The sequence below is a fragment of the Lissotriton helveticus genome, chromosome 9 (assembly GCF_964261635.1).
Source record: "Lissotriton helveticus chromosome 9, aLisHel1.1, whole genome shotgun sequence".
NCBI classification, from domain to species: Eukaryota; Metazoa; Chordata; class Amphibia; order Caudata; family Salamandridae; genus Lissotriton; species Lissotriton helveticus.
This window is the reverse complement of record NC_136070.1, coordinates 183222116-183247791: the sequence shown is the minus strand read 5'-3', so window position 1 is coordinate 183247791 and position 25676 is coordinate 183222116. Positions and strand designations below refer to the sequence as shown.

At 42.7% G+C, this 25676-nt stretch overlaps 1 protein-coding gene across 2 annotated transcripts in view; it reads right to left on the bottom strand.

Annotated features, from left to right (window-relative positions):
• ATL1 (atlastin GTPase 1) overlaps positions 1-25676 on the bottom strand; it is a 283253-nt gene that overhangs the window by 138943 nt on the left and 118634 nt on the right. For both annotated transcript variants that reach the window (XM_078659723.1, XM_078659724.1), the window contains exons 4-6: positions 18446-18550; positions 10264-10314; positions 265-321 (exon numbers count right to left, since the gene is read on the bottom strand). In XM_078659723.1, coding sequence (XP_078515849.1) covers positions 265-321; positions 10264-10314; positions 18446-18550 — 213 coding nt within the window. The remainder of the gene's footprint in view (positions 1-264; positions 322-10263; positions 10315-18445; positions 18551-25676) is intronic.

Sequence of the window (25676 nt, the reverse complement as noted above, 5' to 3'; positions counted from 1 at the left end):
ACTTTCATCAATACCCGATGTGTTCCATTCTGCTTGAAGATTATTAGGCAATGTAGGGGATAGGCCCAGGAAATAAAACTGCCCAATAGACCTTTTTACATCAACCAAAAGATTTTACAAACACATTTTCAGCTTGGTTTTATGGACAGGTGACTCCATTAACTATAGAGGATCCCTCATGTTCGGCTGCATCGTCCATGGCTGAGAATTCCCCATCTGAAGGTATTATAGGGTATTAATGAATCAATCGTTTTTTTTCCTTACCTGGAAGGGTTTCAGGAAGGTTTCCTCCATGGCCAATCGTCCATACTCAGTGAAGAGCTAAAGAGTGATAGGGGGAAAGAAAGCAATACACAAAGTTTTTGAAAGATTGACATTTTATTTTTTCATATTCAATAAGGAAGAGGTTTCATGTTTTATAAAGCAACATATTATAGAGAAAGTAGAAAAGCGGGGCCACATAAAGTGTTTGTGTCGATAAAAATCCCAAGCACACGTTCATGAAGTGTGAGAGCAGAGTCATTTACAAGTAGTATGTATCTAGAGAGCAAAAATGTGTGATGAAAATACTCAGGGGCATATTTATAAGGTGGAGTGAGGCGATAGCCTTCCTGGCTTAATGCCTCACTCTCCCACTTCAAAAACGGCATTTAAAAAAAATGATTGTTTATGTGCAGGAAGGGGGACCCTCCTGCACATAAACAATCATTGGCCTTTTGCTGTTTTCATGTGTGCTGCACAACATGGCACACATGAAAACAGCAAAAATGAGGAGAAATTAAAAATGTGTCCTCGTTGCGCCAGGGTAAGACCACGATTTCCCTGGTCTTAATTATGGAGCTGCCTCCTATTTATGCCACCCTTGTATATAAGGGGCAGGGTCAGACTCAATGGGTGTTGCAGTGGATCGCCCACAGAAGCACCCATTGTCCTTCCCTTTAACCCTAAACATAGCATGAATGGGGGCCTTATTTACAAGGCAGCATTAATCCACGTTAAGTGGCTTAACGCTGCCTTGTAAATAAGGCGAATCCCCTATCGCCACAGGAACTTCGTAAAAAGAAAGGGCAGCAAAAGCATCTGTGGGCCTTTCTGTTATACCAAAGTGCCCCGGGGGTACTTTCCACAATACATCCCTTGAGGCCCTATTACACATAAGGGGGCACTTTCCCTGTTAAAACAGATGCACTGGGTGCAAACACGGAAAGTATGCCCTATTACATTGAATGTACTGCCCCCTGGGTAGCCACAAAATCTTACTGCCCTGGGGGCAGTGCATTCAAGTGAAAAACGGAGAGGCTTTGAAGCAGGCGCTCTGTGTTTCAGTGTGCAGGCGGCAACCCGCCTGCACTTTTAAGAGGGGAGAGGGATCCCCTAGCAGGCAGGTGCAGCGAATGACCGCACCTGCCTGCAAGGGGATGTCTCTCTTCTCCAGAGGGCTGCCATCAGTTTTCTGATGGACTTATTTTCTAGTGGCGGCTGACCTGATATCAGATAATGGAGTTCATTTTACTTCCAGAGTGATGTTGTTGTTTTTGGGAAAAGCAGGAATTAGATACAAGAGGTGCAGACTACACCACCCACTTTACCTGGTTGTTATTGAAACAATGGCAAGTGATTGATATGACCCAGTTGATTCTGTGACGCGGGGCAACACCATGCTATGTGACCTGAATACACCTTTTGCTTATTACTTACATTATCTCACCACCATCTTAATACATTTTTCCCCCTTATACAAGCTAAGATGGAAAGAGTGGGGCTGCTTCCCCAGTCCCTAATTTTGAATAAGACATACAACTTGAGAAAATGTTAGAGGAACACTAGAGCTTTAGCTGAAGTCACAGCCAATCAACATTTTCTGTGCTCTTCTGGATATAGCTGAACATGACACCATGAATTAGGAGCAATCAGACGAATGACAACAATTCAGTAAGAGCCCGCTGCAGCCTGTGCACTGCATGGTTCTTGTGGAGTGAATATTAAGGAGGGTAGAACCAGAGGTGAAGACAGCTCCCTTCTCTACAGAAGATGTGCCTCTCATCGCCAACTACACCCCTCAGGTGCTGGAGGCGAAGTGAAGCACATTTTTCAGTGCCCACCATCTTGAAGATGGTGGGACTTATCCTACCAGGGCTAGTGATATGCGCCCCTCCCACAGGAGGGTGGCATAATAGTGGGTGTAGACAGCCCAGGTAAGAGACCCATTGGTCCCTACCTGTCACTCCCCTGTAACGCATCATAGTACCTCCTAGACTCACAGTACCACTGGTCTTTTACCTGAGGTTCTGTCCATGCAACGCATTGCCAAGAACAAGCGCCTTGAAGAAGTTTACCTCGCAGTTTGCATTCAATGTTTTCTTTTCTCACTCTCAACTGACATCAGGGTGATATCATCAGTGTCTAATCAATGAGTTCTGGGTTCCCGTGACTTCAAGAGTTGCGCATCTTTATGTGCAACTCACCTCAAAGGCGTTACCAGCTCTCAATCTCAAGCTTCCTAGCAAAGTTGGAAACATTCCTACTTCTAGATAATACATCACTTCCTTGGCAGCCCTGGTGTGTTTTAATGGTTTTAATGCACTTTTATTGTATCACTGTCAAGACAGTTGTGGCTTTTCCACAGAGTGAATTCCTGGCATCCCAAGGAGTACCTCAGGTTACTATGTATTTATGGCTCTTTTGATGATAATCAGACATTTACATCTCATATGGGGGCTTCCTGGCCAGGCCCAAGTGAGTGGGAGGAAAGACTTTGGCTGGGCTACCATGTCAGTGAGAGGGAGCAGCGCCAACACAAAGAGAGTTACAGTAATGTAAATACGAGCTTGATGACAGCTCAGAAAACCAGACCATGATCCTTTGCAAGCAACTGTGGAATAAGGCTCTGAACGGATGCCAAATCAGGACTCAACAATCGGGGTTGTGTGAAGTGTTGATTATTACACTTGTCAGAACTAAAGGCTGTGTTTCGATTTTGATTTAACTTTTAGCGATTTATGAAAAAACTACCCAAATTTGCCAGCTAAGGACATCTAGCTGCAAGGGAATTAAGCTGATTGGCCACAAATCACCTCCAATTGCAGTCAGAGAGTCATTGAAACATGCAACCCTGGAGTCATATATTTCAAAAGCTGATCTGAAGAGAACATGACACAGTCCAATATTTTCAAGGGGCACCATGCAAGTAGTTGGAAAAACATGGGGCAAACCAGGCAATTTACAGGAATTTCCCTAAAATATTACCATAAATGGCAGAAATGTTATAGGAAGTACAAATATTCATGTATAAAGTTTAACATTGTTTACAATTGCCAAAATATACATTGTCTGCTTTCCTTATACTTTCAGAAACAACAAGTTTTATTAAGTGGATTTTTGGGATCTAAAGTGAAGTGCTGAACACCTAAAATAGCAGGATTATATTTTGGTGATTGACAAACCAAGTGATTTGCTGCTGGTTATCACGGTTGCTGGTTGGTCCCTGTTCTGTCCTGGCAATTGACAGGGTATAGTGGAGAGCTATATCAATTTTAGTGTTTCCTACAAGATTAGTATTTCTTCTTCTGTTGTTGGGAAGTTTTCTAGGTGCAGTGATCAATTCAACTTTTTCCTTTTGACACTCAGCAATCTGCAAGTCACTCACTCTACACGTCAGTGATATGGCTGTAGGCAAAGTACTCATGATTTGTGTGATCCACAAATATTTCCAGTTACATATTTCGAAATGTTGGATTTGCACATATTATAGATGGAAGTGTTTTTACAACTCATAAACCTGAATAAACGTTGTGAACTGCCCCCACATGTCTTGTCACCACCTACGTCTAGGAAAGGGACACAGGAAACAGAACATACATCAAGCTAAAAAACTACAGGCTTCTATGATTGCTTAGGAGCAGGAAAACCTTATATCACAAGAGCTATAATTTTAGAAAAAGTTTATAAATACACTAAAAACATAAACTGCAAGTTACACATATTGAATTTAATCACATTACACATTAAGCTACACCCATTGAAAGGTAGAAGTTTCTTTGATAACTGGTGTATCTTCTATGCTCATTAACTTTCTTGAGTTGCCTCATCATTCTTTGCAATATGATCATTCATACATGACAGCATATCGTCTCCTGGTGGGCAACCTCTAGCTCTCTAGGTCAGCAGAGACCCTTGCCTGCCCCACCCACCCCATTTAGACATCCATGCCCGCCTGGCAGGATGTGTAGCGTAGACGGATGCCATGGACCCTGGTGCAAGCAAGGAAAATGGCCCCTCTGACGGTTGTTGGGGTAGTAACATACAGCAATTTTCAAGGTTCAATAGGACACTCAGTGCTCTGGGCTCCAGTGCCACTGCACCTGCTGCACCATTGGTAGCTACACACCTGAGCAGGAGCTCCTTGCTGAAATGTGTGTTTTCTGGTTTGGTCGCAAACCTCAAAGTCCTGCAGGCTGCCATGTAATTGCGGCCGGCTCACCATTCCTTTTCCTTTTCCAGAAGCAAGCCCCCACAGTTGGATTTTGATTCTCCAATGGACAAAAATCATTGTCCCTTCCATGCTGGGAATATTTTCCCTGCATGTTAGGATTGTTTTTCTATTTTCCTGCAGAGACCGTTATGTCCTGCTTGGTGGATCCTTGCAGGACAAATTACAGATGAATGCCCAGCCCTAAACAGAGTTGGGCATATGCCTCTGTGACATGGGCTTCTGGGTCTAAGGTTTCTGATAGAGCAGCCCCCTAGGTTCTGTCATTGTAAACCCCTGAATGGGCTGGGTAAACATCAGCTCTGCCAATCCATGGTGAAGCTCCTGCTCTACTAAACCCTAGATGACTCTACTAGTTTTCCTCTGTAATCAAGCTCACTTTATACAGTGAAGCATAACAGGGGCTTTTGTCTTCAAACCTTGGTTTCTCCATCCACTGCCCTTTTTTACATTATAAGATGACCGAACCTAAAGTTCTAAGTATTTTTTCTGCTCTGATGGCATCCTTCTACAGCTTTAGAATACCTAGCCACTGACTATACATTATTGGACATTAATTCATATAAACACGCAGTTTCAGTGCTTAATTTGTAAATTATTAAGTGCCAGGGCCCTGACCATGGGCCAATGCAGCTTGCACCACCCATCACCCTTGACATCGCAGCCAAAACAACTACTAACCATCTCTCTCACATGTAAATGCGACAGTTCAGTTTATTCCAGGCTCCCAAAGCTAAAGAAGTGGCTGGGGAGGTAGGTGTTAGCAATTTTTAATGTATTTTGGATCTATGACATAATATCGACAGACAGAATATAGACATACAAAAATATCGAAGCAAAAATATCGACAAATTAAAAATATCGAAGTTCTATCTACATAAAGGTAAGTACAAAAATATCGAAAAAAAATATCGTAGTACAAAAATATCGAAGTAAAAAATATCGTTTTTTTAAATGTATTAATAATAATGTAAAAATAATTTAAAAATACATATAATTTAACAAATTATAGATATAAACATTAAAACATATTAAAAAAATAATAACTAATACATTTACATTTAAAATAAATTAAAAACTCTACATGTAAATTCATATATATACTTACTCTACATATTGCATCAGTAGTGAAAGCGTTGGATAGCGTAGGGGAAAAAATTACTATTCCCACTCCAGAGGGTGCAACAGTAGGGAAAGCGCTGGATGGCGTAGGGGTCAAAATTACTATTCCCACTCCATAGGGTGCAACAGTAGGGAAAGTGTTGGATAGCGTAGGGGAAAAAATTACTATTCTCACTCCAAAGGGTGCAACACTAGGGAAAGCGTTGGATAGCGTAGGGGTAAAAATTACTATTCCCACTCCAGAGGGTGCCACAGTAGGGAAAGCGCTGGATGGCGTAGGGGTCAAAATTACTATTCCCACTCCATAGGGTGCAACAGTAGGGAAAGCGTTGGATAGCGTAGGGGAAAAAATTACTATTCTCACTCCAAAGGGTGCAACTGTAGGGAAAGCGTTGGATAGCGTAGGGGTAAAAATTACTATTCCCATTCCAGAGGGTGCAATAGTAGAAAAACGCTGGATAGCGTAAGCGTTATATTAACAAAAAAAGATATATTTTATTTATAAAAATATATTACTAAATACCAAATATTTATAATTAATATTTACTTAAATAACAAAAAATTACTTCCCACGCTACTCCCCCTTTAACACACAACACACTACACATACACAAAAACACAAGTAATATAAATATCAATTAATAATATTATTAAATTGATGTAAATATAAATTAACTAATTGACAAATATTAATTACCAATTAATTAACAAGATATTTACAAGAATAAAGAAAATGTATTAATAAATTATTTATAATTAATATTATAAACTAATTAAAAAAACTAATACCAATTAATTAATTAACAATTAATTAATAATACATACCAATAAATAAATACAATCTCTTTAATTAATTTAATTTAATTATTTCACACCCTATTCCTCTATAAAAACACAACCCACTACACATGAATAAATCCCATAAAAAATATAATTATCATCTAATCACTTAATAATAATTAATTACCAATTAATTATTAATTAACAATAACAAAAAATAAAAAGATATTACTACATTAACTCTAATTAATTTAATTAACTAATTAATAATAATTAATGACCAATTAATTATTAATTAATAAAAATATTTAAAAAACATAATAATTATTAATTATAATTAAATTACTTCCCACCCTATTCCCCTATAAACCCACAACCCGCTGTGATACTAAAACGCAAAATGTAAACAAAATTACTAATTTCTAAACATACATTAAAAACATGTTTAACAAACATATAAAGTACATAATAAAATACATAACTCTAAACAAAATTTCGATATTAGTAACATAGATACTTAAAATCGATATTCTGTCCATCGATATTATTGCACATCGATATTCTATACCATCGAGATTACAACATCGATATTATTGTATATGGATATTTTAATTTCGGTATTTTGTCTCCCTACCGTTTCAAGTATGGTGTTGACAACTAGGTGCCGTGCTGAGCACCGGAAACCAATTAAGTGCCGGTGGTGAGCGCCGGAAAGCACCAGCTCAAATAAAGCACTGACGCAGGGGCATATTTAAAAGCCCCTATCACCACGGGAACGTCACTTTTTACGACGTTCCTGTGGTTATAGGGGCTTTGCCTTACTTACAAGGCAGCGTTAAGCCACTTAACGTGGCTCAACGTTGCCTTGTAAATAAGACATCCTTGCCTGCAATGCTTATCGTGAATGCGGAGGGCAATGGGTGTTTCTGTGGGCGTTCCACCGCAACACCCATTGATTCTGACTCTGCACCCTATTTACATCTTCTATGTGTTCTGCATTAAGAAGCACACATAAAAGTTACAAAACAGCATTTAAAGATTGTTTTTGTGCAGAAAGGGGGACCTTCCTGCACATAAACAATCTTCAGCTGCACGCAGACACCCTTTCACTATGGTGCAAGGGTGCCTGCGTTGGCACTAGGCTGCTAAGTGTAGCGTCAGTGCAGGGGTAAACGCAGGGCTGCACCATATTTTAGTAAATATTGTGCAGCCTTGTACTTCTGAAGTGCTGGAGTGAGGCAGTAAGCCAGGAAGGCTAACTCCTCATTCCGCCACTTCCCTTGTAAATATGCCCCGCAGTGTGATAAACTTCATTTCCGAAGTTAGCAGCTACATTTGGCTCAAGACCGAACCCTACACTTGTGCTCAAGTCCAGACATTCAAAAGAGCTCCCCAGCAAGACTTCTCAGCATATTATCTTGTTTTCACAAAGTATAAAATGTTGACTATGACCTAATCATTTCTATTGGTGAAAACAATGTTTAATTACGAAATGGTCAAATAATTTTATCAACCAAGAAAAGAAAATATTTTAGTAAATACCAGTCTGGGAACTTTTACTAACAAATGATATTGCCTATTTGATCATCTTTCTAAATGAATAAATCCACAAATTTTGTAGTACAAAGTTAATTAATAAATAAGCAATAATAATGATATAAATAACCTTTCTTGTCATTATGCATCTGGTAAAAAGCTTTAATCATTTCATAATTTCACAGTTAGACTGACACACACTGGCTTATGATTTTAGCTGTAGTTCAGCAGGGCAATTGCTTAGAACTTATTATGCAGGGTTTATAGGACACAACTAGGTCCTCGGAGGCCACATCCCCTTGATGAAAGTGTGACTACAGGGTCCACCCACATGTAAGTCCCTATGGTGCGCTATAACTTCCAGAAGTTAGTTACCCAATGAGACAGTGTCCAAATTGTGGTTTGTAAGGCATGCAAACAAATGAAAATATGTATTATCTATCGTAATATTGACAATAACAACTGTACAAAGTGTGTTTGAACAAATTACAATTATAGAAAGTTGGTAGGGATCTATAGTTATGGTCCTGAAGAAGGGCAATGGGCCCCTCAGTGGGCCCCTCAGTGTTGGCATTTTCTAGTGGCTGAAACATGTAGACCCATTGGTGTTGGAGCACATTACATACTCCAATAATGCCTTACTATGTTTTTGATCTTGTTAAAGGTTTCCGTAAGGAATACAAAGACATAAAGAACTTGGGTTATCTACAGGCAGTTTTAAAGTAGTTCCCTCGCAATCAGAGATCTCCACTGATAAAAAACGATGAAGCCCATCCTGATACATTGGGCACCATGGATGAGGACCCGAGGATGAAGTATGCCACCAATGTTTATGGTGGGCGAGGTTCCCTTAAAAAATAGGTTTTCTTTCACCCACCACCAGGAGTAAAAAAGCTTGAGGGCGACATTTCTTTGGAGAATTACGAGTTCTCTTTTTTTTTAATTACATATAGAATTCCACCCTACACCAATGCCCAACAATATATCAATCCAGTGCCACATGTTCTTTAAATGAAACCTTCTCTTTGTTTTCAGTGCCAACTCCCCTTGCGCAGCGTAGAGACCCTGTATCAAGGTTGGGATACTCCAGAATATGTTTAAAAGTGCTGCACTAGGCTTGGCACACAGCAGGTTCGGGTTCTTAATGATTGAATGATGTGTACACTTTGTAGTCGCACGTTTACGTTGTCTGCCTCAGATATAAAGCACTATGTATAATGTTGTTTCTTCCTACAGCTTTCATCCTCCGATTGCTTGCTATTTCAGAAAGCCTTCTCCCACTATAATCCTAATACCATGCCTGACCATGACCTACTTCCGCTTGATTTGCCAACTTTCTTTTTCCAGAGTAACTATTTTCTTACCTTCCATCCTCTGCATGCCTTTTATTTCTGAGTATAGCCTCCTCTCAGTCTCATGCCTGTCTGCCTTAATCCTTCCTATTGTAATTCTGCAATTGGTCGACACCTCATTTCATCTATCGCAACCTCTCCACCTTAAAACCCTATCCCTGTCTAGTCTCCACCAGTATATCTATCTCACCAACCCATCACTGAAACCAGTCAGCCCCCACTAATGATCACACCTAACTTGAATTAATATAATTTATCACTAAGTAACCAGAGTAAATGCTCTCAATTCTTTTCTTGAGAGCATGTGACTAATCGCAATAACCACTAGATTAACCGTTAACCTTGGGTTCGGGAGTAACGTGCTACTCGCCGCAAACACTACAACGCCTCATCAGAGGTAGTAAGCGCTATACAAATATAATTATAATGAAAGTTACTGAACAAATGCTGAGCTAATATGTTTACACTATATATACTTCTGAAATTCACTGACGGATGGAATGGTCCTGGTTAGTTAATAATCCAGAGATGGACACGTGATAGTTGAGGTAGTTAAGTCTCAGACTTACTGATTAGGCTGTTGGTGGTCGCCCTGTATGACTGTACGCCCGAATACTTTATACAAAATATTGTCCTGTTCTAAACATCGTTAACAGAAATACATTACTATTATTGGCCGTAGATTTTATATTATGAAGTCCAATGAGGCAATTATTTTGCCGAAGTTATTTATGACACAGTATTTATGTCAAACGTTATTCTGATAGCATTAGCACAAAAAAGTGAAGTAATCATCATGTACAAAATGTGGTTTGCTGAATATTTATCCATGAATTGAGGAGTTACACTTTTATATTTGTTATTAAAATAAAATGAATGAATGAGAAGAATAACACTCTACATTGGGAACTCAAAGCACCTTTTATGTACCAGTGAGAAAACATCAGGAAACACAGTGCTGGGGTTATGAGTGGAGAGAATTACCTGCAAGTGCTGGAGATCGTCTTCTTGAACATTCTGTGATAAATTATACACCTTAATTGAGAACAAATAGAGTCCAGTGTTAGTTAAAGTTATTTTGATTTATCTTTTGCTCTCTTAATAGAATTTCTCAGCTAAGTCTTCATTGTTCACTTTTTGGACTGGATTTACCTTATGTGTTTGAATGGCAGGTGAGCTACAATATGGATTAGATCAATTGATTTTAATAGATCAATAAAAAAAACATTCCATGGCAACATTTTATCATGAAGTGAAGAACATGAGCGGCAAGATCACTTGGTTGCTGTTGCAAAGAAGAATCATACACGTAGATAGCAAGAGTCTTCTTTATTCAGTCTCAACACCATCACAGTTTCCAGTCAGCTGGAGTCAGCTGTGGAATGTTCGTAGATGCCAGGCTGGACTGTACCAAGGGAAGGAGGGAAGGAGGGAGGGGAGGGGTTACCAAGTACTGATTACAACACATCTCCTTACATAGGGAGAAGGAGGAAGAGGAATGGGGAAGCAGGGAAACTAGCACGTTTACAAAACAACAAAGATGCCTGCCAGGTAGGCATAGGACAGAATGCATTGCGGTATAAACATCAGTTTTAAGTGAAACAGTAATCTCTCGCCCATGTAGGCGCATTCGTAGGTCTTGTTGATCTCCTACAGGTTACATTAGCATTGCCCCCAATGAGAGTGTTCCCCTGTGGTATAGGTGCCTCTTTGTGTGGGACTATTCTGTCCATGCTCCAGGTTTGCCCGTTAGTTATCGTAACTACATTCTTTCCTACTTTGATTACCTTCATGGGTTCTGAGAATCTTGTGGCCTCCCTTCTGCATTGTTTGGGAAGATCTACACGGACCCAATCCCCTTCCTTGACTGTGCTGGGTCTAGTGTGTCTATTGGCATCATATCTTCCCTTGTACCTTGCTTGATAATTGACAATCCGTTCACTAATCCTGTCACGATTTAGGGTGCAGGTGCTCTCTTTTGTAAGGGGAGGAGAGAGTCTGGTTTTCGGAATTCTGCCCTTTAAGGAACTGAAAGGGGATACCCCGGTGACCAAATTAGGGGTAGTGCGATAGGCCCACATTGTGTCTTGTAAGGTGTCCTCTGCAGAAAATGCCTAAGATCTCTGCTCGTTGTAAACACTATTTTATCATGCGATTCATGCGTTCTATCATCCTGTTTGCACGGGGACAATATAGGGCCGTCTTGTGGTGGGTGATGCCCATTTCAGAGAGGAATTCGGTCATGTTCTCTGAAGTAAACTGAATCCCATTGTCAGTTACCAAGGTATCTGGGATTCCTTCCTCAAAGAAGACGTCTTTTAGGAATTTTATCAATGCTTTGGTGTCAATCTGGTGCACCCTCTCGTAGACCACCCATTTAGTGTGGTAGTCCACCATGACTAGCAGGAACCGTTCCTTCAATGATTTATAGTTGAGGGGCCCAATGATGTCCAGCGCTAGTTTGGACCAGGGTTTATCTGGTATCATTACCGGCGACAGGGGGGGTTTCCTAGTTTGTTGTGTTTTGTCTGAACGGCTACATTGTAGACAATCCCTTACGGTTCTCTCCATCATGGTATCCATCCCCGGCCACCAGTAGTCCAACCTTATTTTAATTTTAGTAAGGCTGCGCCCCAGATGACCAATATGAGCGAGATCCACAATTTTCTGTCTGAGTGCCACCGGTGGGACAATTTGCTCTCCTCTACAAACTGTTCCTTCTTGTATATTCAGTTCTAGTCTTACGTCCCAGAACCCACTCAGACAATTAGGAACTTTCCTTTTCTCATTGGGCCACCCTTCAACAATCAGTTTTTTGAGCATTTTCATTTCATCATCAGTGCGTACACACTCTTTCCATTCTTCTTTTTTTAGGCATGATACCTTCAAAATCACATCATCAGTTCCAACATTAGATGAATTGTCGTCAACATTAATAGGTGAACGAGATAAAAAGTCCGCCACCACATTTTTTGAACCTGGCATGTACTTAACCTCATAATTGTAGCCTTCTAGCCCCAAGATCCACCTTGCTATCCTGGGTGTGATCTTCTCAGACCCCTTAGTAGTGAAGTCGTACATGAGGGGTTTGTGGTCGTTTTTCACAGTGAAGGGAATACCCCACAAGAAGAAGCGGAAGTGTTTGATGGCCCAAGCACATACAAGCGCATCCCATCCTCGTCGCCAGTGTTGCAAAGAAGAATCATACACGTAGATAGCAAGAGTCTTCTTTATTCATTCTCAACACCATCACAGTTTCCAGTCAGCAGGAGTCAGCTGTGGAATGTTCGTAGATGCCAGGCTGGACTGTACCAAGGGAAGGAGGGGGGCGGGGTGTACCAAGTACTGATTACAATACATGCTAATAAGGAAGTAACTCCTCAGTGTGAGGATCTGTAAGGGGGTCAAGAGTCAGAGGCATGAGAGGCAGATGCCCATTAACCTTGATGTCTACAAGAGGCATCAGCAGGGCCTTCGGTGGGCAGACTGGCCAGCTGGACATTGAAGCAGCCTGCGTGGGCTTCCAGTGGTGGTCTGCGAGAAGCATACACAGGGAGCAGATGGAGAGAACCTACCACCTAGACTCTGGTGGGCACAACAGATGATTGAGGTCAATTTTCCCTTGGGCACTCGTACAAGTATTCAGCGAATCATCACTCACAAATGCTCAGGGGCAGGACACCATCTTTTTGTCCCCAGGCACATGTACAAAAGTACAGTGGACCTTCGGATGCACATGATGAGTCTGCCTCTGTTACATGACCTCCCCCCCAATGCACCAGGTGCAAACATACACCCACAGAACCATCAGCGAGTCACAGCTGTGATCCCTCAGAACATAAGCTCTATACTGATGAATCCGATTTCATCACCCCTAGGCTAATCTCTTCTCTTATCGCCAGCCATTCGGATCCCCAGGTCATGTATCCCAGCTTCATCTTTATTTACTGCTTTGCCCTCCCTGTGGTTCCAATTCCTTCACATTTCCTATAATCTCCCTGCCTGCCACTTTTCTCTGTGACTACCAAGTTGCCAGTAGAGAGCCTCTTCGGACGGTGCACTCTGGCATTACTGTGCTCCCGTCTGGATCCTACGTTACTACCTCCTCTGTGGCTAGCTCCGCTTCAAAGTCTTGAATTTCCCTCTATTTTGCCCTCACTAGGGACTGCGAGGCTCAGAGGTAAGCCTTGCAGAAACTCATCAGTTCACCTACCTTGGGATGACCAATGACCCAGTGGTCAGTGGTAGGTTATCTGGAGACTATATCATTCTAATTGTTACGAGACAAAAATCAGTGTTACAATTTACATTTTCATAAGATTCTCCTCTTAACACAGACAGGGATGACATGGGTTGTTATTGTTGTACATGTCACCCATGTAAAATGTGATCAAATACTAAGAATGAAGGATACACTATACTACTATTAGTACTACTTTGAAGAAAACTTTTAGTAGAAGAACTTCGCCCAGCGGAATGATTATGAGAGCACTCAACCTACAACATGCCGATGTGCGAATATAGCAGTAACAAAGTAAATCCTTTTTTAAGATGCTGATACCAACATGTAGCATGCTGACATCGACTCGGGTGTTGACATCTACTTGGAATACTGAGCTCTGAATACTGTGTATGAAAATGGAGGATTGTACATTTCCAAATGAATACTTGATTGGATTCATCCAAAGTAAGACTCAGTCGCAAGACTGCTGCCCTGAAGAAGTTCTCTTGATCAAAACCCGTTGGCTGTATTGCTTTCTGTAGTTGGAACACAATAAAGAAGATTGTTATATGATATTCAGATGACTCTCCCTTATTCTTTTGAAGTCAATGAATTCAATACATGTTGAACTCTTTAACTGAGTGCTCCCTGATCGATCATTTTTTACTCTTTCTGTTTATGCAGCAGTATCTTGAGCTACTGGTACTGTTCAGGGTTGCACCAATATATATGGTGGGGACATACTTGGGTGTGCTGTATTCCTTTGCCTAGCTGCTTTTGTAAATTGTTTGGAGTAACAAGGTAAATGGTGGACTGAGACAGCTAATGCATGGTAAATTTATGGAACTATTGTTTGTATTATTAGAATCTTGCTCATCTCAGGCCATTATCTAGTTAAATGGAATTTCTCAACTCATTTATTTCTTATCATTGCACTCATTAAATGTAGTATAAAATCAATGTCAATATTTTTCAAGATAAATCCTTCCTAGTTCACAATTGTAATTATTATCTAAATTAGATATCAGGCATTTGTGATTCCTTGTCAGAATGGTTTTAATCCAGTAACAATATGCTTCGGGATAAATATAGCAAGAGTATAATCAGTGGTAGACATTAATCAACCTGTAACCTTATGTTCATTACTATTTTGGCAATGGGCATATTCTGCATCAGAATATGCTGCTAATAAGCAAATTGTGCCACTCTTTACTTCACCAATGTATTACAAGTAAGTAATGACGTATTTGCGTGTGTGCCACTTCTGGTCTGACAGGCCCCTCCGCGTTCCTCTGTAGTTTCAGTTGCAAAATAAGAAAGCGCACACAGAGGCTGCTGCGTTCAGCAGTGCCGAGTCAGCTGCCCACTGCACCCTCTCCGAGAGAGCAGTACAGGGACGCGTAGGTCGCAGCCTGTAAAAGAGCAGAGGGCGTGCATGGCGGTCGTAGTTAAGATGCCTGATGCAGCCTCTCAGAGGAAAGGCCTTACAGCCTAGCTGTCTCCCACATGACCTAGCAAGGGCGCCACTGATGATAGGCGATACCATACCTTAAAATGGGTACATTGTAAGGATATTGCAAGTGACCAAGGAGTTCTGTACTCTTATCAAAGGACTCCACCTTCAGCCATAAGCTGTTATACGATCATGGAAACTCATAATGTACTTATAATGTACAACTGGGGGCACTTTAATACATATATTCTGTACAATTCAACATTGTACAATGTTATTGGTCCATGTCAGAGTATCTATATGTACATATACATTGTCTATTTCTCTGGCTTGATTTACTTCTTGTACACATATTATTTCTTTGTCGTTCATCACTGTGTGTATGCTCGCGAGCACTGAGCACTTTTTATACAGCAGTAACATGTTGGATACTTGCTTGACATTTGTCTCTTTGTTTCATCAATTTAAGTATTTTAACTGCATTTGAATCTGTCAAATGTTCCATTCATTGAATTACCTACTCTCTGGTTAAATGTTTTTAATCTTTCATCACACAAACCTAGGTTGTATTTCTCATATTCAATGGCAACAAGCAAGACACCTAATAGACAAATATTAGATCTGGGGCTGACAAGAGTGCCAGCAATACTGATGATCAAGCCATGTACAGCTGGCTCACAAACAGAGATACCATGTTTTTATTAGTTTAATAACTGGTACACACAGTAATTATGCTTTGAGGATGAAACGGGCAACTACGCTTTCTCCTTAACTCTGATCTCGTTCCTACTGAGAAAATGCTCTTATAGCTGAACTCATTCACTTGCACACAACCTCTCTTAACGTAACCCAGAAGAAAATAAAGTTCCCTTCTCTCTACTGGCTATACTAGCCTCCAACCTATCCACTTATTTTGCCTGTTTGGTGTTTTCCCGTGCAGAGATTGGAAACAATGCAATGCTACTGTATGTCCTTGTCATCTAAATTCTCATTTGGTTTCTTGTTCATGTTTCTTTCATTCATAGTTGTGTTAATACATTTGACTTAATTTTTATACATACCCTCCATGCAAGGTTATTGATCAGAAGCAAAGGAACTTCTGAGTGATTTGGATTGGCTGATGCTTGTAACACCTCCACGGTCAGCACCAATCCCAAGCAGCAAAATACGTGCATTTATACCAGGATTCTCAGTACCCTTAATGAGTGAGAAGGGGGCCTGTGGTCTTATTTGTGATACGAAATCGTGGTTTAGGCCAATTACGGTCCATGCTGATCGAGTCATCTCCTCCTTGCCCACACTTTCTCTCAAATCTTTCTAGTTTCTTTGCTGATACCTTATGTCCAGATCATATTGACAGCATAAACTTGTATATGCGTATGGTGGAATCCCTTTTGTGAATGCAGTGCATTCGCATCAGTCCACATATCTGAGCAGGGCCCATTTTCCCTGGTAACTGTGGATTTGGCTTGCGGGTGATATAGAGTATATGGCAGGTCAACAGTCTGTCAACTGGTAGTGTCTAGATCCAGCAGAAAGGTTCTATGAAAGTGTTACATTCTCACTCGCTACGGATTATGACACATCATCACGGTGCAAGACCCTTCATTTACTCTGTCCCAGGACCATAAAGCCTCTGGAAAATGTCTAAATCATGAAAAGAGACAGGCACAAATTATTTATAAATATTAGTTTTGAATCTCAGACTCTCTTCGTTGCACCAGGAAATCTTGGACAACTTTACAGAAAATGGCTAGACATTGTACAAACCAACTTTCCAACTTTCCTAACAACCTGTTCCCACAGGGGACAACAATGATGAATGCCTAGGAGCAATCACATCAGATGTCATCATATGTAATGTCTTGAGCCTGAGAATGGTGACTGCAGGTGAGGTCTTCCTTTCAGATCCGAATGCAAAATTGCTGCTTGTTCATAGTGGCAGCTGGCATCTACAGGGAGGGGGGGCATACGAGCGAAAATGATTTATAAAAAAAATACACCTACCTTGAAGACGAACATGTCCTCCGCAACAGATGTCTTCTTTCTTTGACTGCAGCCCGGCCACAAGGAAACTCCCTTGACTAATCCTGGTGCTGCTCTCATGCAGCAGAAGATCAGCACCCTGGAGGGAGCGGCCTCTCTAAGCGCCCCACAGTGCTCTGGAGGCATGCACTTGTATTAAGACAGCTGGGTTAGAGATGTTTAAAGTGTGCATGTGTGCCTGGCCATAGCAAGACGGCCGGCCAAAGAGACATGCACGCTTTAAACAGTGCATAACAGCTCACCCTCCTCCCTGCTGATGTCACTCAGCAGACCCCGCCCTGTCCTGACGCTCTGCAACCATTTTATGTTTCATCTCTAGGGTTTTAGGGGTAATTTAAGTGGGGCAAAGCTCCTTTGCTCCAGTTAAGGAGGAGCTGCCCCTTCTTGTTCCTCTAGGCTTGGATGTGGCTCTGTGGTTCTAAATAATGTCTGTGGGTTCCATGGCTCTGAATAAACGCATTGACCTATCACTAGAATATCAGGAAAATTACTTCCCTAGATATGCCTCATGATTTTAGACTTTATCAGGACGCCTTTAATAAATCATATAGTAAGGAGACTCTAGTTAATGTTAAGTTAATTTTTACCTTCTGATTTACCAGTCTACCCTTCTCAGTTTAATACCCTCCCCATACACCGATAGGAGGATTTTCAGTTTACTAGAACTTGAGCAGGGAAGAATAAAAAAAGATCTCCAGCAAAGACCCCTTTCGGGGCCCATTGGGCATTGTAGCGCAAGTCCAACGAGGAGCTAAGCCCAATGTTGAAGCATGCCACCCTTGGGTGGGTGAGGGCTCTTAGTCCTAAAAGAGAGCACTCCATCTAACCACATCTCTCGTGGACTCTGAGTTAGGGTATCCTGATATTGACAAGGAACTGCACACTTGATTACAATTTTTATGAGAGTAGAGAAGTGTGTGTGCTAGACCTATATGTACTCTCCGTCTCTACTTTCGTTGTAATTACACCTTAAATGGTCCTCTCCACTCCCTTTGTTTTATGTCTTTCAGTATCACACTATTGGTACAGGTGAAGCAATTTACATGTTCTAGGACAAGGCTTAATTACCCCATCCTTTAAACATTTCAAATACAATTTATTATTTACTAAATTACCTCTTTATAGTTATGGAGAATGCTTAGTTTGGTTCAAGCAAGGTGGTGTACTGTGTATGTATCCCACAACACACCTTAAATAGCAAAGCTTCTTTTGAAACTGATTTTCTTTGCTATCCATACATCAGGGAAACAGCTAATGGTGTTGCCGTAAGTGCCAGGTTTGATGATCGTAAATTGATGGAAGTACACTTTTTAATTTGAATGGGATCATTTAGGGATATTTTCTGTGATCAATTGATTTTTTAAAATACCACGGTTCCATTTCTGTGGTTCTATGATCATTTCGGAGGCAGATGCACAAGTTATAATTATGTTATGAGTTGTTACCTGTATTGAACTAATCATGGTGCTAAGCGCGAACACTGTGGCGGAATCTCTCAATGTTGACTGGCTGTCAAATGTCCCTTGGGTATCCATCAACAACACTGCCACCTGCAGAAGAGAAGCAGTTCATAAGCATGTACGCCATTCAATGGAATCATCGCTGAGGTGTACAATGTACGTCAACCTGGATATGTGATACATTTAATAGACAAGTGTGTATGAAATTGAAAAGTATCATACAATACAAAAAATAGAAATTCACATTTCCTCTCACTTTCCCCAAAGTGAAGGCCAGATGTATGAAGTTTGTTAGAGGAGATTTTCCTGTAGGTAAGAGGTTATAACAACATAATAGTTCCAAATATGCATGAAATATTTTCACTGTTAACCACTGTGACCTATTATATATCCATATCCCATAAAAACAGTTGAAAAAACCTTCATAAACGTATCTTTGACACTCAATTTACCAACCTCAAAAAGATGGAAGACAGACCAAGCCTTTCTGAAATTCAGTGTTGACCAGCAGGCTGCAGAGAAGTTAATGGTGAACCTTTAACAAACATAGCCCTTTTTTTCTCTATAAATCTCAATGCCGTTTCTACCTACTCCTTTTATTAGTATTTCTGTGGCCACTTGTGTACCCCTTTTATGCTGTTTCATTTGTAGTCTTGCCCCATTTTCTCCCTTAGTTCCTGATATTCTTAGACCTGTGTCAAAGGCTGAAACCACATACGAGAGTGGATGCAGTAGACGGGACCAACAGTGGTCAAGGGTAATTCCTCCCACAGACACAAACACAAAAAAGCAAGAGCAAAAAAGAGGTAAGAAAAGACCCGATCTTAAACAACAAAAAACAGGGACATTCTCAATCTTAAAAGACCGATATTAATCAATGAAGAAATTAAGAGATGTTGGTCATGTAATGCTGACAGCTACTTTAAGCAGCAGAAAGATTCTTTCATCGTACTTGGGAAATGGATTGTCCGTTGACAGTCACAAGATTAAAACAAATTCCACTGTGTAGGTCAGTATGAACCCTATTTACAGACCCTCTTGTGAAATACTGAGATACAGTCACAAGTTTTATAGTTTCATCAAACTTTGGGAATTTCATTTCCTTTTAGATAAAATTCCTACTTATGTAAAGAAGACATATAATAGGAAGCCTATGTCCTATTATTGGGGATGTTGAACAAATAATGAACACTAAGTATAGATCCAAATGTACACATGTTGACAGTGTTCCCCAGTCAAGGTGCATTGTTCAAAACTTCGTCCTTCACATAGTCTATCCTTTTTAAAATCCAAGGACTGCTCAACACAAGTGATTTCTTTCTGTGTCTTGCAGGTTCTTTCCTTGTTCCTTACTGATAATCCAGCACCTTCTGTGCACCACAGCCCCAACCTCTTATCATTTACGCAACTCAGTAATGCTCTCCTTCCTTCTACCCTATCATACCCTTCTAAACCTTCTGAACCCCTTTAATCACATTTATGCCATCTACTTCTTCACAATCTAGACAGACATTTGCTAATATTTTCAAGCTTTCCAACTACAACCTAACAACAGACGAATTCCACAGTCAATATTTCAGTTCTAAAGGCAATCATATAGACCTTTGTATTGCTCAATAATGAATTGGGCAAAGGATAAAGTAGATGCCATAGCTTTAACTATCATGCAAAGATTTCTACTAATTTGGAATCAAAATATCAGCAATGACCACTCACTTGATTAAAAGTAGCTGTTCTGTGTCACTTGGCCAATAGACATCTTCTAACAATTTGCTGATTTGCTAATTTTTTTCTTCCAGCACCATGAACATGAACAAATCCCCATTTTAGCACAATCAAAATATGGCCTGTAAGTGTTCCAGCTAACACGAGGTGAGTATACAATCACACACTTTCCCTATTGTTATGTTATGTTATGTTATCCGTGCTTATATAGCGCACGGCTGCCCCAGCAAAGGGGCGTCCCGGTGCTTCCAAACATCAGAGAACAAACCTGGGTACCACAGCGGGAAAGCTGAGGCCAGAAAAGCTATTGTAATGGAAAGAGATAGGTTTTGATAGCTTTCCTAAAGTCCAACAGACCCTCCAAACCACGTATCTGAACCAACAAGGAGTTCCATAGTTTGGCCGCCAAACAACGGAAGGAACGTCCTCCCGCTCGACAGCGCTTCACACGAGGAACAGTGACCAAATGCTGCCCTAAAGAACGCAGCACGCAAGATGGAACATACGGGGTCAGCAAATTGCAAAGCAGATTGGGCGCAGCGAGCTTCAGTATCTTAAAAGAGAGACATCAAGTTTTAAACTCGATTTGCTCCGCCATGGGAAGCCAATGAAGTTTCCGGATGGTTGAGCAATGGGACAGAACCGAGGCAGCCCCAGCAAGGCTCTGGCCGCCGCGTTTTGGATACGTTGCAATCGGGTAATCTTAGCTTGATGAGCCCCCACTAGCAGGAAACTAGCATAGTCCAGTCGAGATAGAATAGTCGACTGGACAATCAGCTGGCGTGTTGAGGGTTCAAAAAACTTCAGAAGAGGTTTAAGACCTCGCAAGAGATGGAAGCACGTACCAGCAACTTATTTGGTATGGATTCGAAAGCTGAGAGAGGAGTGCATCCACACCCCCAAGTTCTTAATCTCCTCCTTAGGTTCAGGAGTCTTGCCTAGCGCCTTCGGCTACCAATGCTCACCCCACAGGCTTGCATTCTTACCAACTAACAAAACCTCAGTTTTACTTGCATTTAGCTGCAAATAGTTAGTGGTCATCTATTCAGCCACGGCCGACAGGCCGTCTCTGAACCTGGAGGCGTTCAAGGTGGAGCCTTCAGCCAGTGCAACCACCAGCTGCGTATCGTACGCATATGAGACAATTGAAAGGTCCCACTGCCTGGCGACCGCAGCTAATGGCTGGACATACAGGTTAAATACTGTGGGACTCAGAGCGGAGCCTTGAGGCCCCCCTGCTCAATGGAATGGACCTGGGATAGAAATGGGGGAGCAGAGACTCTGAAGGATCTTCCGGTCAGAAAAGATCTGAACCATTCCAGTGCCAAGCCGTAATACCTGCCTCCTCCAGGCGTTGTAACAGTACGCCATGCGAGACCGTGTCGAAGGCGGCACTCAGGTCCAACAGGATCAGTGCCGCCAACTGACCAGAGTCAAGAATGGTCCGCAGGTGTTCAGTCATGGCCAGGAGAGCAGTCTCGGTACTATGGCCGGAACGGAAGCCATTTTGCGACGCATCCAGAATGTCATTGGAAAGCAAAAAGTTAGTTAATGTGATGTTAACATGAGCCTCCGCCACTTTCGCCACCCAAGGAAGAAGAGATATGGGCCTAAAGTTCCCAGGCTTTGCGGGGTCTAGCGCTGGTTTCTTAAGAGTGGGGGACACCCATGCCTGTTTCCACTGGGTCCGCACCATGGCTGAGGAGAACGAAGAATTAATTATCTGGCAGAGAGGAGCTAAAAAAAGCAAAAGAGACTGCTTAAAATGAGCAGGTTTTAAGGGATCTCCTGGGGAGCCTGATTTAGTTTTCGTAATTAGCCTAATCAGCTCCTCTTGGGAAATCTCAGGAATGACCCTAAGACTGGAACTCAGGCCTGGTCTTGAGGAAATAGGTCTAAGGGGGGAGGTGGTAGAAGAAAAAGACCTATAAATAGCATGCACTTTCCTCATGAAGAAGGAGGCCAACTCTTCACACTGCTGTTCCGATGTAATTACAGGCGCGTGTTTTTTCTGGCTCTGAGGTCTTTTAAAATCTTGAAAATGCATTTAGCAGGGTTAGAGCTGAGCTTGATCTCATTGGCGTAATAGGCCGCCCGAGATTTACAAACAGCTCTATGGTATGATTTAAGTTCGGCCAAGTACTGTGATTTTTATCTGGGGTCATTGTCTTTCCTCCATGCTTGCTCTGTTCTTTTACAAGACTTCCTCAATGTGGTCAAGGCGTCGTTGTACCAAGGACTGGAATCATGAGTGCGACCCTTAAACCAGCGCGCCGGGGTGAGGGAGTCCAGCAACCGTGTGATCCAGTCACAAAACACCTCATAACCTGACTCAAAGTTATTAAAAGGACCCAAAGGGTCAGCGCTAAGGAGTGCATGAAAGTCCTCTAATCTCAACTTCCGCCAAGGGCATTTAAAAGCAGGTCGGGGAGCGGCCTTGCAGAACGGCTCTGATATCGGGAAGGACATTTCTACCAACAGATGGTACGACCAACCCATGGGGGTAGGGGTCGCCTCGGTAGCAGACTCAATATTAGTTAAAATAGGGTCTAGCAAATGGCCACCCACATGCGTGGGACTAGAGACCAGTTGGTTTAGCTGGAATGCAGTAAGATCTGCAAGCAAGCTACCGATGGTGTTGTCTTGCATAAGATCGAAATGCAAATTCAAATCGCCAAAATGCTAAAATTGGCAGTCCCCACAACAAGCGAGCCCACCACCTCCAAAAAAGAATTTATAAAACTAATGGCCAGCCCTGGAGGCCTGTGCACCAGGATCCCTGAGAGAGTCAGGTGGGTGCCCACACTAATGCTAAAACGAGCACATTCACAACCCTCCACTACTTCCTTAGTGAAGAGACAGGAGTAGCAGGATTTAAAAATTATCGCAATGCCGCCCCCCCTGGTCTCCCTGTTTAACATGCAGATGTAATACTCTGCGGGCAGAGCTAAGTTAGGCTCAGCCATCGTATCCCCATTGAGCCAAGTCTCCGTTAGAAAGAATATGTCCGGAGTTTCATCAATAATGAGGTCATAGATTTCAGCATGATGTTTAACTAATGACCTCATGTTAAGCTGCAAGATTTTCAGCCGTCGTTGTGAATTAGAGATATAAGGTGGCGGAAGGGATAAGGGAGCAGGGAGCACAAACCTACAGCGTGGGCAGCTGATGGGCCCACTCAAAGGGTGTAATGGAGAAGCTTTTCATCGATTAGCTAAGGGATTCATAGCCAATATATCTTCCCTGGAAAAGATACGGACATCAGACGCGCCTCGGCCAGCATTTTTGGCGAGAGGCGACGTACTGGCGAGGACGGGCGCAGATGGGCTTGCCTTTGGCGCGCCTTCGGCGTGCTGCCGGCGTGCCCGCTGCGCACGTCCGCTGCGCTCGCGCACCATACCGGACATAAATAGGCAACAGGGAGTGCAAAACAACTAGACCGTCATCCAAGATGGCGTCTGTAAGTGTGCAGCTGGAAGTGAGGGTTTCCGGCACTCGGTTTCAATTCGCCCTCCACAACAATCAGCCTCGTGGCTGCGGTGGACCGGGGAGCTTGAAATCAGGTGAGAAAATCAGGTGAGTAACCTAGTACGTTGCGATCAATTTAAAAACATTGAGCACACATTAAAAACGAATGTTCCCCACACGACTGACACAGCCTGAGTAATTAAATTACAATCCCCCAGCGTGGCAGGATTTTGTGGTCCTGCTGTTCAAACAGTGAGCTGGCGTGCCCCGTCCCTTTAAATACCGGGTTGCGGGAGTGCAAAACAACTAGACCGCCATCCAAGATGGCGTCTGTAAGTGTGCTGCCGGATGTGAGGATTTCCGGCACTGGGTTTCAATTCGCCCTCCACAACAATCAGCCTCGGGGCTGCGGTGGATGGGGGCGCTTGAAATCAGGTGAGTAACCTAGTATGTTACAAACAATTTAAAAACATTGAGCTCATCATAATGCTTCAATTCTGTGAGCATTTGGACTGATCTTGGCTCCATCAGAAATATAGGGATCCTACATCAAAATGGCAAAATAGTGTATAAGTTAATCTGTCCATGTTGCCCTCCATAGTCCAAATTCTACTGATTGTTCGGATGTCCCTTCCTCCAGATTTGTGGTATATTCTAGCCACACATCAGGTACTGGAGCATCTCTTTCAATGCAAATAATAAACATTTCTCTCTCTATATCTACTAGGTAAAGACAGAGGGATTATGAGTGAGCTTGTGTAGGGGTAATGAGCCAAAAGAAGCCAGTACACTCAACTAAGTAACATATACACACCTGCTTGCCCAGAACCCCATCTTCTAGACTCCTAAGAAGCCTGAAAAGGTCAGTAGGCAACCTCATTATAAGGCACTCAGACAAATTCTCCAGAAGTGCATATCAATCTGAACCTCAGATTGTGTCCTACCATCCACTGCGTAGGGAAGCTGGAAATATTCCCACAATCAAAGATGAAAAAGACCACCTAATGAGTTACTGATGAATTGAAAACTTGCTTTCCAATAGAAGAATGAATTGATATATCTGTCAAACAATACTGCATAAGAACCTAGGAACCTTGGGGGGCGTGGCCAAGTATCGAACATGGTGGACGTGTAGTCCCGGAGCTCCGTCCTCAGCCCTGAATACGAGCAATTAATCCTGACATTCCTGCCTGCAACCCACCTGAAAACTGCCCAGGGAGTCCCCGAGTGCAAGCGGCGTGCGGCGGAGAAGCGCTGCCTCCCCCACACCGCGCCGTAACGGCACCGAGGCCGAGGTGTTCCTGCGGCCTGCAGCTCGGAGTAAAGCCCCGGCCTCAATTGAGTGGCCTGCCCGACCTGCTCCGGACCATTGCCACATCCTGATCGGACCTCCGGACCGGAAGTGCGCCGCGACTCCTACCGAGGCACCGGAATACGAGGGGGGGCCCCTGCTCTGTCCGTGGTCCAGCTGCCTCCCTCCACCCAGCTTTAATTTGCGCCGGCTTATTGCAGCTACTTCGACGCCACCCTGCACACAAGGTCTATGGGCAGACACCGGGGCAGGCCCCACGATCAGGGCGCTCCAACGGACATGCAGTCCACGGGCTCCGAGGACCCGCTTGCCTCTTCGAGCGCAGACATCATCCCGCCAACCGGGACAGAGTGGACGACGCGGAAGGGCGTGCCCACCGCAATAATGTCCGCATTTTGGGCATTCCGGAGAGAAGCGAGGGGAGGAACCCCACCCAATTTGTGGAGGACTGGCTGCGAAAACTGGTGGGCCAAGAGGATCTCACTGCCCTCTACAGTGTGGAGCGGGCGCACAGGATGCCGTCGCTACCTCCTCTGGCGGGGGCACCCCCTCGCCCCTTGATTGCACGCCTTCTCCATTATAGGGATCGGGACACTGTTCTAAGAGCGGCTAGGGAGAAGGCATCGATACGATTTGAAGATAAGAACATCTCAGTGTATCCTGATTTCACGCCCACAGTGCAACGAGCCAGGTCCACCTTTCTGGGTGTTA